Here is an 18,469-nt window from a genome sequence, read left to right as displayed (position 1 = left end):
TTTCTTTAGTAAAAAAAAAAAATCAGGTTATGGCACCGTTTAATATGATTTTATTCATATAAAACAAGACACACATTTACATCAGTCAAATTAAGGCAGAAATAACTTGTTTTATGATCCAGTGTTTTTAAGTTTGATCATTTTGTGTGTGGATAGGAACATTAAAGCACTGTCACCAGAATGCCACTCGGTACATTTTTGAAAACCCTTTGTTTTTGTCCATCAACCATTACCTGAGTCTTCATAGCAAATCCTGATTTTTCACAGAAATTGATGTAACTGTAGTATTAACTGCTAAATGCATCGTGCACACATGAAGACATGTAAAGTGGTCGTAAAATGTCTTTCTACGAGATCTAGGACCACAAAGCAGAGGCATATTCCACAAAACACAAGAAACTATTGTTGTCATTTAATTTCACAGCTCTCCTGTTGCAACTCAAAATCAAAACATATCTATCCTGCATACAAAAACAAATTTTTAAGTCATCTACATAGCAGATAATCACCATAAATTGTCATGCTTTATTCCTTTCAGTTTATGCAGTGATGCAAGTGGTAGCAGCTTATCTTGAGTCTGTAAGGAGGACTGAAACGTCTACAATTCATGCCACAGTACAGATGAAGTTGCAGTCATTAAGCTTCCAACACTGTCATGCACAGCGGGTGAGTGGGCTCAGGTTTGTCATCATGGGTGATTGTGGTCAGACTGAATCTGTGACTTCATCACTTTTGGAATAAGTCAGTGCGAGTTCCTTCACGTACACACTTAATTCTGCTTTTAAACCTGTGAAGGTCAGGTCAAACACACATAAAAGTCTGTGGTCCCTCAGTGTTCAGGTTTGCTGAGGCTCCTTTTTGTGGCTGTGGTTGTAGGCTTGTCCAAAGTCTTTCTTGTTACCATTTCATGAGAGCAAATCTGCATGGAGAAGCATAAGTCCATCCTCAAAGTTTTAATCTTAATCTTCAGCTGTCCTCATAATAAAACCCTCATGTTTTCCAAACTGACAACAACCAGTGCCACACTGGCAGCCTTCAGGTTGCCAGCTGCTCTTGATCAAGGTTCATTTTTTGGAAGAAGGCCTTCCCAAACTCATAGCTGCTTATCATAACAGCACAGGCCGGGGCCACTTTGATCACCCTGGGCATGAAACCTGGAAAAAACATAATTTCACTTTTTTGCATAATAAAACAGCATGTTTTTTTGAACATAAGTCAGAATAGAAGCGTACCTGCAAAGAGGCCCCTGTAGCCCAACTCGGCCCAGATATCCTTCATTATGTGCCAGGTGGATGCGGTCTTCTTTACTGAAAGCGAGTAATAACAAAAAGGAATAATGATGAGTCACTGTAAGCACATTCCTACAACATATATGTCTAAATTAAGTTTATATACAAGCACAGACCTCCAAGAGTATCCATCTCTCCAAGCTGGATCTGCCTGCGAGTCTTTACAACATCAAATGGCAGCGTCAGGACTGCAGCAATCTAAACAGACAAGGACACTCATTACCCGAGCAATACAATGAGTTACACTTCAAAACCCCCAATATTATATAAGAATGCTGTTTAATTATTGCTCGAACATTACAACCAGAATGTGCGTCAAACTCTGTCCTAATTAACACACATTCGTGATTTTAACACATTGTTCAAGATCTTGATATCAGATAAGCTGAGGTCATAAACACAGGCGGCACTAAATCTATGGAACAACCTCCATTTTCACAAAGGAGCTTCCCAGTCCCTTAATAACCTTAAAAATCCTAAGGGTTGAGCCAGATCACTTAGCTGTCATCATTCCAGTACAGTTTTATTTATTCAGTTTCAGTTCCCTGTCACCAGACGTTCCATCACATTCATTTTTTTCCCCTTTGTTCATGCTTTGACTGGCACTCATTTGCATCCTTTACCCTGTTCTACAGCTCTTCTTCAACACTGCACAAACAACTGTGGAAAAACACATTGGATCAACTTTAACTTATCTTGATAACTCATCTCCTAACAAAAAAATTGGGTTAGTGCAGTGTTTCTCAATTCCGGTCCTCATGACCCACCGCCCTGCATGTTTTCGATGTTTCCCTCCTCCACCACACCTGATTCAAATGAATGGCTGCTTATCAGGCCACAGCAGAGCTTGATGATGAGCTGATCATTTGAATCAGGTGTGGTGGAGGAGGGAAACATCGAAAACATGCAGGGCAGTGGGTCATGAGGACCGGAATTGAGAAACACTGGGTTAGTGGAACAGTCGTGGACGCACACATGCAAACGTTAGATTTTAGAATACATTTTGGATGGAAATCTAGTAAGTGACTTATTATGAAAACATGCTACTTTAAGCATTGCTTCATTGCAGCAACAGAGGATAAGTGTGTGTTAGCGTTGCTGATGAGTACTCACAGCTCCAGAGATGGCTCCTGCAGTAAAGCTGATGGAAAAGTTGGCCTGAGGCATTCCATGCTGTTCACAGAGCTGGGCCTTCACCAGTTCATAGTTATACCAGTACAAAGCTGCAGATACACACAAACAGGGATAGTTGGGAATCTAACTTGTTGCTTTGCTAATCAAGAAGAAACAACAGCCCGTTTGGGTCAATAGACTGGATTGACTTTGTGTCTCTACAACAGCCCTTAAGTATATTTTCCTTCGACATGTTCACGTATCTCACCAGAAAAGGGCACATCTCTGAGAACAGTGGGTCCCCAGCCCCTCCACAGCGACAGCAGGCCATCCTGGGCCACCGCAGAGCGGATGCACACCCGCAGCTCGCTGTACGTCAAACGTCTGGACTGCATCTTGGTCCGAACCAGCTCCAGAGGGCTGATCACCGTCACAGCCCCCACTGCAATAAACCCAAACACGAGTTACAGAAAACTGCTCACATAATACAGCGGGGGTTGGTGTGGGATTTTCATGCACTTACATCTGGCGAGGCCGCCAGCAAGAAGAGGGACGTGGCTGCCCTGGAGTCCCAGACCGAACCTCAGGAAGTCCCGCAGCTGGTCGTAGCAGGTGAAGTAGATGACTGTGGCTGGTACGGCCATGACCCTGCGCACACAAACACACGCAGAAACAAATGAACAGTGTTGGAAATCAGCGAGTGCTGCAAAGCTTTAAAATGGAAAAACATAAACTGCTCTTTGAATAAAAATAACTAAATACTCCACAGTCAGAAGTGTTCAACACATTTTCTCTGCTCTAAAACCTGCAGAAAAACCACATTCGTCAGGCGTCATCTCTGTCCGGTTATTTTTGGAAGTGTACTTGCATTAATTACTTTAAAGAACTTGAGGAAATGTTGTTGAAATGTGGGTTGATTTTTTTTTAATGTAGTGAATTCTTGACATTTTTCTTTTTGATAGTGGTGGTAGAAACAAGCGGGAAAGACAGAGTCAGGCATGTGAGGACTGGATAGTGTAGTGGTGAGATTGCCACCTTTCATGTGGGTGACCTGGGTTCATGTCCCCTGTGTGAAAGGTACCACCTCCAGTAGGGGACCTGAGGCAAGGTAAGGGGGTCTACCCTAACTGCCTACCAGTATAGTCACTTTGGATAAAAGCGTCTGCTTAACCCTCTGAGGTCTATGATCACGCCGGCGTGATCAGATCGCATGACGTCATTGTGGCGTAATAGAAAACAAACTAGGTCACCTAGAGCACTGTCATCAACTTTATTCAAAAGTACAGATTTGAAACTATCTCCTAGTTTTTATTTGACTTTGATACACCGCGTAAAACCGGAGATATGATGGTTTCAATTTGGTCGTAAAAAAATATTTATCCGATCGTTAAAAAAGGGGCAGGGCTTGCATTTGTTTCCATGTCTTCATCATTTTTTGTGATTTTAGAAAACGGGAAAAAGTGGTCGAATCTGTTAATACTACTCTACATAACCAATGTACCAGAGACATCTTACATCGATCACGGGATGCGGGGAGCGCCAAAAATCGCTGAACCGGAAGCCAACCGCGGCAGTTAGCGGCGGATGTTTTTGAGGAGAAGAAAGAAGACAGAAGAACATTACTTTATTTAAATTTTACATTTATTTGTTCATATTTGCAACCTATGTTACCCTTTTCAAGTTCCAAAACAGTTCATTGAGCATGTTTGTGTCTTTTATTGTAATAAATAGTATGTTTTTTAAATTCGGATTTGATCATTTCTGTGTATTTTTGGGCTCAATGTGTTAATAAAGTAAGTCAAAGTGAAAAAATAACTATTAGATAGATAGATAGATGAAGTTGTGTTGAAAAAAAAAAAGATACCAAGCATGGGTATGCCAAACAATTTTTTTGTGGTATATAAAGGCAAAAGTATTGAAAAACGACCAAAATGGGCTCAGACCCCAGAGGGTTAATGCATAAATATACATGTCCAGGCAGTCAAACCAAGAGAAGAGTCTGATACATTAGTTTTAAGATAATTGACTTTTCTTTTATGCATTTTGTGTGGTCTGGAAATGTTAAACACAAATATTTTGTTGTTGTTTTGGCTCACTTTCAAAGCATGTCTGGGATTAAACAACAAAATCTTGATTATTACAGCATCCAGAAAGCAAGGCTGTGGTGACTTTTTCCCCCCAAACTTGATCTGAATGGAGGCCGACGGTCTCAGACTGAAGACTCTGATCTGAGGGCAACAGTCATATTTGTAGGCTTCATAAATAAATAAGATTGTAAAGGAGAAAAACAGACCAAAGGTTTCAGACTTTTAATTTCAGCCAATGTGTGTTTTGCTCTACACACGACCGTGTACATGGATACATTTTTGTCATTCATACGCAGAGATCTGTTCATGAGCATCTGGCAGGTGTTGCTTTAACTCGCAGGATGTTTGCGACTGTAAGAAATATTTTGTTTTGATTGACACGCCTCTCATCTTCTGCTCCTTGTATGTTACACCAAGGGCACCACTGAGTAGTCAAAAAACGATACTTCTTATGTTTTCTTTTACATTTTTTCCTTTGACCTTGGTGGAAACTGTTATGAAGTCAAGGAAACTGGGAAAAGATGTGTTCAGTGTGTTCGTATTTAACTGCACTCACACAAGGCTGCAATGCTGATCTCATGGTGGAACTTTGAGTAAAAATATTACTTTATTACCAAGGCAGTAAGATATAAGTCAGTGCAGCTTTGAGTGCTGCAGATGAAACGAATGGTGAACGTCAGTGTGTTTTTTTCTGGTTTTTCAGATGGGAAAGGAAGCACTGAAGCTGCTTTCCTTAGTACTCAGATAAATCTACCACCTCTTATAAAGACTGCCGCTTCGATGCCCTCTGTGTTATAAGTTATGCATTTTCCAGGTGACACTCACAGTGTTGGTGGCAGCCCACTCCACAGAGACCGGACTCCTTCATGGCGTGTGATTTTCACAAACGCATCCTGTCGCACAAATAAAACAAGAAAGACATCCTGGATCATTTTCTTTTGGGGTAAAAGACTGACACAACAACAAAACCGCAAATGTGGTGCCACTCACAAGAGTCCCGCTGAAATGTGTTGGTGTTTTGTACCAGCTGGTGCAACTGGTTCCATTCTGACAAACATAGATGTGGTCCATCAGTCCATTGCAATACAGGAAGCACTTCCCTGTACAGGAGGACAAACAGCGGTCAAAGAAGCAGATAACACCCAACGCTAAGCAGGCAGCGACTGTATGAACCCCAGCTGACCAAGATTTCCAGCTGTTTATCTATGAATAAAGATATTTTTCAGACAATTTGTGTCTGACAGTACGAATATGAGCCGGCAAACTAAGGTATACAAGCCTTCACAAAAGGGAGAGGAAAGTCATTAATAATACAGGCAGAGGCACTGACCGCAGAGCCACTCAGAAGATAACATCAGGGCCATCCTTGTTACTGCTTACTCTGTTTACTTATTTAAGGCTGATGATTGACTAACTATTGAAAAGACTAAAAAAAGAATCATTTCCCAACCACCCCTACAGGTTTTACACATAGAAAACATTTATATGAGGTCAGGATCACAAGTGAGTGATAGAGCTCGCAAAAGAAAAGCTCGGGCTACACTGTCTGTGTTTCTGATCATCGTTATGAAGAAGGGACTTTTTTTTTCTTCTTCTTCTGTTTGTTAATCTAGCATATGGCCACGCACAGAAAATAGTGCTGTTTCAGCGAACTGCAGCGGCCGGTCAATACTCACACTTGGAAGCACGGCTCACACCACCCCATGGTGCAGATTCACGGGCTAAAGCTGGGGCACGAAGCAAAAGGGGGGCCAGGTGACGGACAGGGCATAAAGACCGAGCAGAGAGGTGAAGTGAGGTTAGTATCAAGAGCAAAGCATTGAGATAGAAGCAAACTCAGTGATTACACAGAGGACATGGTTTCCTACCTTGGTTAAAGGGAGTCTGCTGAGCCTGCAGCCTTATCTTCACAACGTCCAGCGGTGTGACTGAAAACAGATTTAACTGTAAACAAGCTGCATAACAACAAGCAAAATGGGAAAAACAAAACAAAAAACACTAAAAGTTCTGTTTAAAAGAAAAAAAAATCCAATTTTTTTTTCTATGATCTAACCAAATAGAGATGTGAGGAGGGCTCCAGTGCCAGAGGCCAGCATCTGCTGCACTGGAGAGATCGCAGCCACAGGGCCGCCAACGGTCCGCTCCCCCATCCTGCCCACCTGTCAGACCAAAGAAAAATACAGCAGGTCACGCCGAGAATGTCATGCACAGTCACTAAACTTCACAGAGGCGTCTTCTGATCCTGTCAACAGTATCCGAGTCCCACTGTTGTGTAAAAGAAAATTCAAGAGGCGTGACGGTGTCCCAAAGGCTGAGCAACCTTACACCAAGTTTGTGGCTGAGTCAAAGTCCTGTTATGTATCAAAGGTGAGTGATACCTGCCGCATAAATGCCCAAATTAGTGCCAAAGGACATTAGGCAAAGCTGGAGGAGTAAGCCTGACTCTAGTTGAACTGAACGGGATGTGTCAAGGTGGAGTTGGTAAAGCTAGGTCCTTGAAATGTTCTGATAGCTTATCTTTTCCATGCAGGTCTCCAATCTCACCACGCAGCCAGTGACAGCCTCGCCTCCTGATCCACTTCTTCAACAACGATCAACCGCCTCAAACTAGTCGTCCTGACAGTGTGGTTGCATTTTGATTCCCCTGACGTGTCCAGTTTCAGGAGTTTATTACAGTTTAGTGTGGCAGTTACAGCCACATGGCCCTCAGGGTTAGCCAGGAACATGCGTCTGTGAGCGTGCGCCCTCACATGAGAAGGTCCTTCATCGTTACACAAAGCCTCAGGGAAGGTTGTCACGTAACCCCGAACAAACATGATACTCATGGAGACCGGATACACGATAAAATGAGAATACACAAAGGCTATCTTCAGTTTATATTAGATTAAGGCTTTAAGTTTGAAAACACCTCACAGCCTAAAGACGGTGCAGGAAATCCAGCGTTGGTACACTGTGTTCTTTTTCAGTGTTAGCTTGCTAACTCCAATTTTTAATAAAACGTGAACATTTTAGGCCACACTAGGGGTGAGCAGGAACAATTGACTTCAAACAAAAACGTCTAATTGATCAAAGTCGTTAAAAAGTCTTTAAACTGTCAGCATTAGAACCCAGTTTAGCTGACAAACTAGCGGGCTGTTTTCGTGCTCCACTTCCCCTTTTTAAGCTAACATCACTCACCTCTACTTTGGCTGCCAGACTCTTTGTGAAACACAGGTGTCTTCACCCATGTTATTCGGAGCCAGTCTGCTGTGCCTCAGCTTTTTCGGGCGTCTCATAACAGAGAGCCCGTCAATATGTTATCGGAGTCGGCCTAAACTTGCAGCCAAGGCTGTTCAGGGGAATATGTCACAAAAGGCTGACGTACTATTGAAACGGATTTCACAAACATGTGCACCCCAAGACGGCCGAAGATGGCTGTCACGAATGGCCGGAAGCGGCCTGTGCATATGCTTTGTAGATCAGCGCTTGGATTCGATTTGCTTTGGTCGCTGCTTTGCAGTGGTGCCGCCTAGTGGAGACGAAGCTGCAGTGCGCTGCAGCGTGTAAACAAGTGTCCTCTGTTTTATAATGAAGCACGGAGCTTCTCCGTAGACACTAAATAAATCGTATTTAGACAAGTCTTATAATTTAGACAAGTCATGCAAACTAGTCTTATAATTAGAAACTTAAATTCATAGGAGAGATCAAACGTAAAGCAGGACGTTTGGCTTCTTAGGGTAGCTGGAAACCACCTATTTCCTAACCCTCCCATTCGGGGGCGGGTTAAAGCCAACGTAAATCTACCACTTTGGCTGAGTAGCGGTGAGACATTTGTGAAACACCTGGCAGCTCACAACAGCTCTTTAGTCCTTCACAAAGGTAAGACCAATCTGATCTTGTTCTTTTACCCTTAACTGCCAAAATGTTTTCTAAATAAAGAATACACGTCACTGAACTATTAAAACTTGATGATTCACACATTTGAACAACAGTGTTAAATCTGAACTTGCTGTCATTACGGTGGTTTAATCTTTATGGTGTCTAATAGGTTTCTTTTGACAAATATCCAGTTTATTCTGAATCTAAGTGTAAACTAAACGAAAGTGAAAGTTATTTTATATTAACCCTTATTGTGTTTGCTTATTCATTCATTAAAGGAACTGTTCGTCTACCAGGAAATAAACAAAACGTGTTGGTGCAAGACAGTGTTTGTGTTGGTTTTTTGTTTGTCCCTCTTAATGTTATAACAAAGCCAAAATTTTTATGTAGCCACAGTGCCAAGGTCAAGAATTATCCGTTGGCTTGTGAAAATACCATAGCATCGTTGTTGCTCTATGAATTCAAAAGTTTCTTTATGAGGAAAAAAACATCATTTTTTATGTTAGATATGTAGAAAGGTGGGATTACTCATGCATAGGTTTCACTTTCCATTTTTAACACCCTCTGCATGTGTGTGGTTCCTGCCTGCAGATGCAGAGGTGGGTTGTGATCTGTTGGGCTCTCCTGGCCCTGGTGGGTGCTGAAGAGTGTCCAGATGGAGGGAGATGTCAAGAAGGACACACCTGCTGCAACAGCCCAACAAATGGCTATGGTTGTTGCCCATTTGATCAGGTAGATGCCACCGCACACAACCCAAATTCCGTGGTTATTTTTCTCTACAAAGAAATCATAAATACCTGTTGTAAGTTTCACTGTCACTGTACCAGGGTCAAGTTGATTCTTCAGGCAAGCTGGAATGGTGCTATTATGCTTAGTTGTTTTATATGTACACCTGTTTCCTGTACAAAACTGGAGCAGGGTGCATTTTCATGAGTAAATGTGCATCATCTTGTTAAGTTTGTTTAAAACAGAACCTCTAGATCTATTGATCTCAGAAAATGTATCCGGTGTTTTGAATACAGTTGGTTTGCTTCTTTTTAACTTTACTGAAGCAGATTTTCATACAAAACCAAAAAAGAAGTCCCTACTAATTATACCAGGATCTTTACAACATTTATTCTGCCATGTTTATTCAAAGAAATATAAATACCAATCAGCACTTGAAGCTTGAAATAGCTTCAAACTAACAGTCTAATACTGAGCTATTACAGAACCAAATCTAGCTAAAGTTAGCTTGAAATAGTTGCAGCTTGCATCAACTATAGCTAAAGTAACCTAATTTTTTTTTTTACTAAAAGAGTGTTTTTATTTAGATACTTAAATTATTGATTACTGATTATTATTTCCACAAACATAGATACGTTCAGTCATACAAACTATAGAGAGCTAAAACTATTAGTCCGCTAAAAAGGAAACTAGCTGGGATCAGATTAGATTTTTAAGAATAATTCAGTTGTGAATGTGTGTGCCAGCTGCATTTAGTTTAATTTAGATTACTTTAGATTTTAGTTTATTATTATTATTAATCATAAACCAAGTTGTTCAGCTGTTGTGTCCTTATAGACTTTAGCTTCAGCGTGTTAATTGTTCCTCAGTCATATCATAGTAAAATTGACATCTAAGATAACCATTCTCTCGTACTCTAAATGAAAAGTTATCTAACAATTGTGCTATTCATTGTCAGTAGTGTTTTTCTACTTTACAAACCAGATAAAAGCACAAGCCCCATTCAGCTTGTGTGATAGTCCTTCAGAAACTTTGGTAGTCAAAGTGTCTCTACTACTGCTGCCTCCACAGGCTGAGTGCTGTGAGGATCACATCCATTGCTGTCCTGCAGACACACTATGTAATACAGCCACGTCCAGCTGTGTGAATGCCACTGTGTCCATCCCATGGATGGAAAGGATCTCTGCTGATGAACCCACTGTCTCCAAAGTAAGCGTGACAGACAGAGTACCAAACAGTTCATGAACCAAGATTAAATATTCAGATTGTCTATCATTCTTCATTCCTGCAGTCTTTCAGGATGATCAAGACATACATGGGTGAGGATGATGATAACATCTGTCCCGATCTGTCACGTTGCCCTGCTGAGTTTTCCTGCTTGAAGGCTTTGACAAAGTTTGGCTGTTGCCCTCTAGCCAAGGTAACCTAACCAGCGCTTATTTGACATGCAGCCTTTCAGGGAGTATTGCCTAAGTTTAACATGTTGTTGCTGAGACGATGATCACAGAAACCTGAAGAATTTTGTTGTTGCATTTTACTGAACCAGTTATATTCAAGAACTATATTGTTTCATTCTTTTTTGAACGGCCATAGTATCTCTCCCAACAAGTGATATTTTCTACCAGATTTGAAGTATTTTCAAAATTTCCTTAAACATATTTACAACCAGAATCTGAATGTGGAAACCCTCCACTTTTGCCAACATCTTTTAGCCTTGAGGTACATTTGAAATCACACCAATATGCCAAACGTATAAATGATACACTGCCAAAATATAGCCTTATATACTTTATTTCCATTTATGTTTGCACATGTTTGTGCCTATTTCCTGTTTTCCTGGCAATATGTTAAGCGATGAGGGGTGGCTCTACACGGTGCACAGTGGTGTATCTCACACTTTCGAATGAGATTGAAATATTAAGTAATGCATTATTATCGGTTTGACAGGTATATTAGATTATTGAAGAAGCCTCTGGCTTCAAAAACCATAAAATTTCACCACTTCTGTCTAACATAAGTGCAGACCAGCTTTACATTTAGGTTTGAATTTCCTGACTAATAAGCACAAGACCTTTCAACCTTTTGTTCATGCAGTTAGATGTTACATAGTTCCTGTCTGAAAGTGTTTTTGTTTGTTTCACATCACTGAATACACCCATACATTTTCACTTACTTTCTTTCTTATAATTTCGTCAGGGAGTCTCCTGTTCTGATGGAAAACACTGCTGTCCTGAGGGCCACCAGTGCAGCATTGACAGCCGTTCCTGCATCAAGAAAGGTTGAAATCCTACAAGTTTTTTCATCTTAAACTCCCTTACAATCACTATTTGTCAAGTTTTTTAAAAGTTTATGTTCCTGTTATATTGTGACAGAGCTTGTGACTACAGTTCTGTGCAATGACGGAGTGTCGGAGTGTCCTGATGATACAACTTGCTGTGAAACTCTTGAAGGCAAGTGGGGATGCTGTCCAATGCCAAAGGTACAGAATGGTTGATCTTTTTCTTGTCCTACACACATACATATCAGACAGATTTACATGCTAATACAACTCTAATCATAAATGAGATTATTAGGTAAAAGTCAAATGGTGGATTTGCATGTGGTGTCTCTGAGTGCAGTTATGTCTTTATTGTGTCTTATCCTGCACGGTTCTGAGGTGATACTCCATGTGACTTTATTGTCTAAATAGGCTGTGTGCTGCAATGATAAGCTACACTGCTGCCATGAAGGCACTACATGTGACATTGGACACATGAAATGTGTTTCCCCATCTACCAAAAAAGAATTGCCAATGTGGGCCAAGTTCCCTGCCAGGATAAGAGAAGACTGGGAGAACCAGAAAGGTCAGCCTGTTTGTGGTGCTCATAAAACCCAAAATACTTCCTCATACTGAGCAATCATTGTCTAAAACTCATGTACTGAAGGTGGTGAGACAGAAGTGATTTCTAAAGCAGCAGAGGATACCGAAAAAGGAAAAAACCCAGAGGTCACAACAGCCAATACAGTTCCTCTCCCCAAGGAGGAAGTACCAGTGTCATCTGTTGCTGAGGCAGAAGCAGGTTAGATCACAGTCATGCATCACAGTATTTGAACAAGCATACATAAAAATAAAAAGGACAATTTATATCACAATGTCATGTTTATCCACCACAACATTTTGAAGTAGTTTCTCAAAGTTTAAGGCACAAAGTTACCAACTCGACATCTCGCTATATCAGTTACATGATAATATACTTTACATATTCCACACGGTCGATCTGGCCACAAATGCTTGTGAATATAGTAAAGGCATAAGGTTGGCACATTTCTAAAAATAATAATTGGTCTGATCACCTTTATTCTTCAACACAGTCTGAACCCTCTTGAACTTTTTTTGTATTTCTTTAAGAAGTCTTCAGGAATAGTTCTCCAGGCTTCTTGAAGGACATCCCAAAGCTCTTCTTTGGATGTCGGCTGCCTTTCTACCCTTCCTACCCTTCCTTAAGAATGGCTTCTTGACAGCCACCCTTCCATGGAGACCATTTCTGATGAGGCTTTAGTTCAGCTACATTGAGGAGATGTTGACAAACACGCTTACACATTTCCTGGTGTGACAGAGCTCCACTCCACCATCTCCCATAGATATGTCATAAGGCTGAGTTCTATGACTGCGAGGGCCACAATATACGATTTACATTATTAAACTTCTCAGGGACCCCAAATGTGTTGTGAATGTGGTCATCCCAGAAGAGACCACTCCCTTAAGGATATAAATGTTTCATCTTGAGATAAAGTTGATTACTACTTATTACAACTTTGTGTTGATTTATGGTGTCCTTTTCCTTTAGGACCCAAACCAATGTCCACCTGAAGAATAACAAAGCCACACCAGATCCCTTCTGTGCAGAAGTCAAGGGTTTTATGTTGTACAATTTGTTGCTGTGTCAGTGCATACATGATGAAATGGCTCATCTTAAAGTTGTTACAAGTTACAGTATTTCCTCTTAAGACTAAACTGATGCTGCAGAGATGGTCTGTTGAGGTTTAAATGAAAGACAACAGTCTTTCTTCAGGTCCTTAGCCCTGATCCAGCCCTCCCAGAAGCCACAGTGTACAGCACTATTGGCCCAGACATGCACTTGCTCACCTGTTCTTGACCAAATACACTAAATGTAGCCAATGATTAAATATTTCAGTGAAATGTGTTACTCCACAAAAATTGACCATTAAGTTGCATTATTATCATGCCCTGGTACTTTAATATTTCAAAATCTTTACTTCCGTTTTGCTTTTTCTCATAAAAGGAAGAAACTGTTAATTTTTTTCCCAGTGAAACTAAGGTTTTTTTTCCTGTTGGTTTTTCTTCCAGTCAATGACGTTCCTTGCAATGATACAGCTGCCTGTACTGATGGCACCACCTGCTGTAAAACCAAAGAGGGTAGTTGGGAATGCTGTCCTCTACCTGAGGTACATATTCGCCATCTTCCATAAAAAAATAAATCCCTCTTTTAATCTGTAAAGCTCTTATGGTTTCCCATCTGATGCATCCCCAGGCTGTTTGTTGTGAAGACTTTACACACTGCTGTCCAAAAGGTAAAACATGTAACCTGGCTGAACAGACCTGTGATGACAACACATGCTCCATCCCATGGGTAGAGAAAGTACAGACAATACCGAGGCAAGGTGTTCAGGTTCAACTAAAGGATGTTCCCTGTGACGACACCGTCGCCTGTCCTGATGGCACCACCTGCTGTAAAACCAAAGAGGGCGGCTGGGCCTGTTGTCCTCTACCAGAAGTGAGATAATGAATGCAATGAGTTCTAATTACACTGTTTAAAACTTTTGAGTTAAAGGTGCTAATAGTGTATTAATGGTGTCCAACTGTCCAATCTTATCATCCCCAGGCTGTTTGTTGTGAAGACTTTACACACTGCTGTCCAAAAGGTAAAAAATGTAACGTGGCTGCACAGAAATGTGAAGATGGCCTGCTCTCTCTGCCCTGGGTGGAAAAGATACCTCCATTCTCCAGGCAGAGTGTTCAGGTTCAACTAAAGGATGTTCCCTGTGACGACACCGTCGCCTGTCCTGATGGCACCACCTGCTGTAAAACCAAAGAGGGCGGCTGGGCCTGTTGTCCTCTACCAGAAGTGAGATAATGAATGCAATGAGTTCTAATTACACTGTTTAAAACTTTTGAGTTAAAGGTGCTAATAATGTATTAATGGTGTCCAACTCTCCAATCTTATCATCCCCAGGCTGTTTGTTGTGAAGACTTTACACACTGCTGTCCAAAAGGTAAAAAATGTAACCTGGCGGCACAGAAATGTGAGGACGGCCTGCTCTCTCTGCCCTGGGTGGAAAAGATCCCGTCAATCCCCAGGGTGGGAGCACAGATGCAGAATGTGTCATGTGACAGCAGCTCTTCTTGTCCTGATGGCACCACCTGCTGTAAAACCAAAGATGGTCGCTGGGCCTGCTGTCCTCTGCCTGAGGTTAACAAACCAACATGCACCACTGATGGTTGAGACAGTTTGTAGACAACATTCCCCAGATTTATTCGGTTTGATTTCTTTTACAATTTGCACTAAATATACTCCAGACACCCAACAAACCCTCTCAACAAGAATCTTACAGACAGATGAAGTGTTAAATGTTTAGAATGACAAAATGTTTTGTTTTAAGTCCATAATAAACTGTCATACTTCACTCTTTTAAAGGAACTGCGTCACATTTAAGGAAGTAGAATGACAAATGAAACGATTGGCATCCGTCGTGTATTTTATTGATATGATGCTGTCAGCTGATGTCATTCAGCAAAGCTTAGCACCAGGAGCTATCTTAGCTGAATACAAATAGTGGAAACGTGGCTTTTTCTATTGGTTTAGATTCAATAAACATGTGAGCTTTACAGATACTTATAGATGCTGTAAATGTCTCTTAATGTTTGTGATTGAAAGCTTTGCTGTCATTTTGTATAAAAGGCGGTCTGTTGCGACGACCATGAACACTGCTGCCCAACTGGCACCACCTGTGACCTGGCCACCCTCACCTGTAATGGCGCGTCAGGCTCAACGCCCATGCAACAGAAGATTCCTGCGTTTCCCTCTGATGAAACTGCTACAGTGGAGACAGAGAAGACTGATGAGGGTGAAGAGATGACAGCACAGGAGGCAGATAATGACCAGGAGGAAGAAGATGTTGATGAGGAGGAGGATGAGAAGAATACAGAAGTAGAGGGCAGGATTCAGTGTGATGCCCACACCAGCTGCCCTCAGCACACCACCTGCTGCTTCATGGCCTCGTCCAAAAAGTGGGGCTGTTGTCCACTGCCGAAGGTGCGCTCTTCCTCACAGCCTTACTGACCTGCAGTCACTCTTCTATCACCGAAGTGTTTTGTTGGATTGTCTGTAGAACGATACAGGTTGTGTGTGTGATTTCAGCTAAATTTCAAAATGAAAATAGATTTTTGGGATGTTTTTCATTGAAGTGTCTTAGTATTAGTTGTATTGTTTCTCTTGACCCAGGAGCTTCACTATCACATTACCACAAACATACGATATGCAACATTGTGCTCCATAGTTGTGATCCAGTTTACTGATATTCCAAAAAAACGCAAATATAGCACATACGGATATTATTTTGATAATTTCTGACAATCTGGCCTCACAGTATTGTCACAGGTTACAACAACCTGAGGCATGCATTTGAGGGATGATTATGTAGCCGGAGAAAAGCGTTTGTCTCACACTTTCTATTGACATATGGATCCAAACTGGTTCTATTCAAAGAAGAGACACAAAAAATAACAACAGTTACATTTCAATCTGGAGAAACACATTAAAGTACAAAATGAGGAGAATAGATGAGAAGAAATGTGGCGCACTTTAATGACATGGTTGACAGAAAGCTCTTCTGCACACAAACAACACACAAGAGGCAAAACTAAACTAACTGTTCTTTCCTACAAAAGAAGTTAGTTCTTATGCATGGGGACAAAACCACACAGATATCTCAGCAGTTAGATAGCCAGCTGACATTTGTGTCTTTTAAAGGTTCTTTCAATTCTGTTTCTACTTGATTGGAAAAAACCCACCCACACTGTAGTCACACATTTATGTAGTCAGCTGCAAACAGCTAATTATATGCTTCTTAAGCCCCAGAGGATTAATTGGAAATCAGTTTTGACCCTACTTTGCATTACATCACACTTCATTATTTAGCATCTCAACTCTCATTTCTGTTGTTAACATCAAAATCAATCAACTACAGGCTGCAATCACCCAAGAGAATGTGCATCCTTTTGTTGGCACTTTGAAAATTTGTGCAACAGTTATGGTCTGCGACTGATCTAGTTTTTTCTGTAACTAACTTTTGCGCTTCATAACAGATAAAAGCAGAACTGAAAACAGAATGAATGAAGTGAAAGTAACACTTCCTCTCCCATTTCTCCTCAGGCGGTGTGCTGTGCTGATGGAGACCACTGTTGTCCCACCAACTACAAGTGTGATGAGAAACAGACCTCGTGCATCAAAGGAGAAGTGGTGATTCCATGGTACACCAAGATTACAGCTACCACGAGCGTCCAGGCTGATTCCAGCTCTGTGCAGTGCGACAACGTGAATCGTTGTCCTGAACACACCTCTTGCTGCAGACTGTTCACGGGCCAGTGGGGCTGCTGCCCGCTGCAAAATGTGAGTGCTGTGTGGGTTTTTTGTGTGCGGGAGATTAGACAAAGAAGCTCTGACATGAAAATATAAGGTGCTCTATCAGTTTACATTAGCTTCATCAGGATTTACCTATGTAAAATAAGAGGTGTCATTCGTTGTGTGCAGGCTGTGTGCTGCCCAGATAAGGAGCACTGCTGCCCGCAGGGTTACACCTGTGACATTGCCTCCATGTCATGTCACAAGCTCATCATGTTGCAGCTGGAGACGGTCCCACTGACGCCAGTGTATCTACCCGATTACAAGCCTTCCTTCACTCCATTAAAGAACAGAGAGATCAAGTGTGATGACCAGTTTAGTTGCAGTGATGATGAAACCTGCTGCAAAACGTCTGACACTACCTGGGGCTGCTGTCCATCTCCTAATGTATGTCATATAGTACAGTGATAAGTCCAGTGTACTCCCTCCAGCTACATCCTTCCTAATGAAAGTTATTTAACTATATGCTACAGTTGTAAATGTAAATGTGTCTAAATGAACAAGTAAGTCTGACAACAGAAAAGGAAAACACACCTCCACACTTCTTTTTTTTTACATTCTTATTATAAAGTTAGGATTTGTTGCTGCAGCTGTTCTACAATGATTTCCACCATAGGGTTCAGCCTTTAATAACCATTCAGAATGTGCAGGTGAGTTGTGAGTGGATAACTAAAGCTCCCTCTGTCCTTCCTGTAGGCGGTGTGCTGCAGCGACATGAAGCACTGCTGTCCCACCGGCTACTCCTGCACCGACGCTGGCTCCTGCACCCAGAACATGGGGCTTAACTGGCACAACTGGCACGTGTTCCTCGCCAACAAGAAAAGAGCTCTAATTGTGTGAAAATAACCCCGATGCATTATCATAATTTTTTTAATGCAATGTACTAATAGGGGTTAAGATAAGGGATTGATAAGGGAAAAATGTTTTTAAATTATTTGTTCTTAGAGATGTGTGGTAAATGGCAACACTGTAAAACTGAATTGCACTTAAGGGGCAAATGTTGTTCTGTTGAGAACAACAGATGTATGTTTCTATCTACATGCATTCACATCTGTCATTAGTTAACATGAAGGTAAATCATTTTAAAATCAAGATAGATCCTTGTCATTGTAAACACACAGTTTGTTACTTGAAACTCTACTCCGTCAAGAAGACTACAACTGAAACGCTCCAGAGGCAATATTATTTTACCCACTGTCAATAATCTGTATCTGTGTGTACTGCTGCAGCTGCCCTGTGTTTAAAAAATGCACTTCTTAATCAATGATTACTCCTATCTTCTGGTATAAATAACATACTATTATGATTTTGAATGTGACAAACTTCGACCGCTGTCTTATTCTATTTCATGTTGAATGTTAGACCTTTATCCATTGCTAAAACCACATCACTTGGTTTGAATGTGGGAATCTGCTTGTGGTATCATTTCTAGTCTGTTAATAAATCATCTACCTGTAATTTTATGGTATTCATTGTACCATTATTGCCTGTTTGGTGCCACTTAACCTCTCAGGACTGAAGAGGTTTCTGTGTTTTCAATTGAAGAAATTATACAGAAAATGACAACATTAAAAAGTATCACATCACTCCCTGAAGTTCCTGTCACAGAAAACAGCCTTTACTTAACACCAGGTCTTCAGAGCTGTTTAAACTGGCGGTTTTTATACAATATTAAATAAAACATACATGTATTTTTTTTCATGAATATAGTTCT

The 18,469-nt window shown here is 41.1% G+C and overlaps 2 protein-coding genes across 4 annotated transcripts; one reads left to right on the top strand and one right to left on the bottom strand.

The window, feature by feature from the left end:
* Positions 1–38: 38 nt before the first annotated feature.
* On the bottom strand, positions 39–7,889 carry slc25a39 (solute carrier family 25 member 39). 2 transcript variants are annotated; one of them, XM_072368827.1, is made up of 12 exons: positions 7,667–7,887; positions 6,543–6,648; positions 6,358–6,417; positions 6,166–6,216; positions 5,480–5,589; positions 5,315–5,382; positions 2,926–3,050; positions 2,671–2,844; positions 2,403–2,512; positions 1,406–1,487; positions 1,233–1,307; positions 39–1,154 (listed from the first exon to the last, which is right to left on the bottom strand). In XM_072368827.1, the coding sequence occupies exons 2-12, from the start codon at positions 6,637–6,639 to the stop codon at positions 1,036–1,038; spliced, it is 1,071 nt and encodes a 356-aa protein (XP_072224928.1). In that variant the 5' UTR covers positions 6,640–6,648; positions 7,667–7,887; the 3' UTR covers positions 39–1,035. The 2 variants fall into 2 exon arrangements, with proteins under 2 accessions (XP_072224928.1, XP_072224929.1); XM_072368828.1 differs by lacking the exon at positions 6,166–6,216 and having other exon boundaries at positions 7,667–7,889.
* A 348-nt stretch (positions 7,890–8,237) lies between these two features.
* On the top strand, positions 8,238–18,342 carry grna (granulin a). 2 transcript variants are annotated; one of them, XM_072368814.1, is made up of 16 exons: positions 8,239–8,347; positions 8,939–9,079; positions 10,145–10,282; positions 10,365–10,493; positions 11,270–11,351; positions 11,446–11,552; positions 11,763–11,916; positions 11,998–12,132; positions 13,422–13,519; positions 13,606–13,848; positions 13,957–14,199; positions 14,308–14,544; positions 15,034–15,387; positions 16,507–16,743; positions 16,885–17,142; positions 17,452–18,342. In XM_072368814.1, exons 2-16 carry the CDS (start codon positions 8,939–8,941, stop codon positions 17,593–17,595), a joined length of 2,700 nt encoding a protein of 899 aa, XP_072224915.1. In that variant the 5' UTR covers positions 8,239–8,347; the 3' UTR covers positions 17,596–18,342. The 2 variants fall into 2 exon arrangements, with proteins under 2 accessions (XP_072224916.1, XP_072224915.1); XM_072368815.1 differs by lacking the exon at positions 14,308–14,544 and having other exon boundaries at positions 8,238–8,347.
* The last annotated feature ends 127 nt before the right edge of the window (positions 18,343–18,469 follow it).

This window comes from Leuresthes tenuis, unplaced genomic scaffold (assembly GCF_036924035.1).
Source record: "Leuresthes tenuis unplaced genomic scaffold, fLeuTen1.0.hap1 SCAF_17, whole genome shotgun sequence".
NCBI lineage: Eukaryota > Metazoa > Chordata > Actinopteri > Atheriniformes > Atherinopsidae > Leuresthes > Leuresthes tenuis.
Note: the sequence above shows the minus strand (reverse complement) of the source record. Positions and strands in the feature narration are given on the sequence as shown.

Coding starts and splice junctions, on each gene's coding strand:
- slc25a39 (XM_072368827.1), bottom strand. CDS start 6,639: ATGGGGGAGCGGACCGTTGGCGGCCCTGTGGCTGCGATCTCTCCAGTG. Junction 6,217..6,357: donor GCAGACTCCCTTTAACCAAG/GTAGGAAACCAT, acceptor TTCGTGCCCCAG/CTTTAGCCCGTGAATCTGCA. Junction 3,051..5,314: donor AGTGGGCTGCCACCAACACT/GTGAGTGTCACC, acceptor TTGTGTGCGCAG/GGTCATGGCCGTACCAGCCA.
- grna (XM_072368814.1), top strand. CDS start 8,939: ATGCAGAGGTGGGTTGTGATCTGTTGGGCTCTCCTGGCCCTGGTGGGT. Junction 10,494..11,269: donor GCTGTTGCCCTCTAGCCAAG/GTAACCTAACCA, acceptor TAATTTCGTCAG/GGAGTCTCCTGTTCTGATGG. Junction 11,352..11,445: donor CCGTTCCTGCATCAAGAAAG/GTTGAAATCCTA, acceptor ATATTGTGACAG/AGCTTGTGACTACAGTTCTG.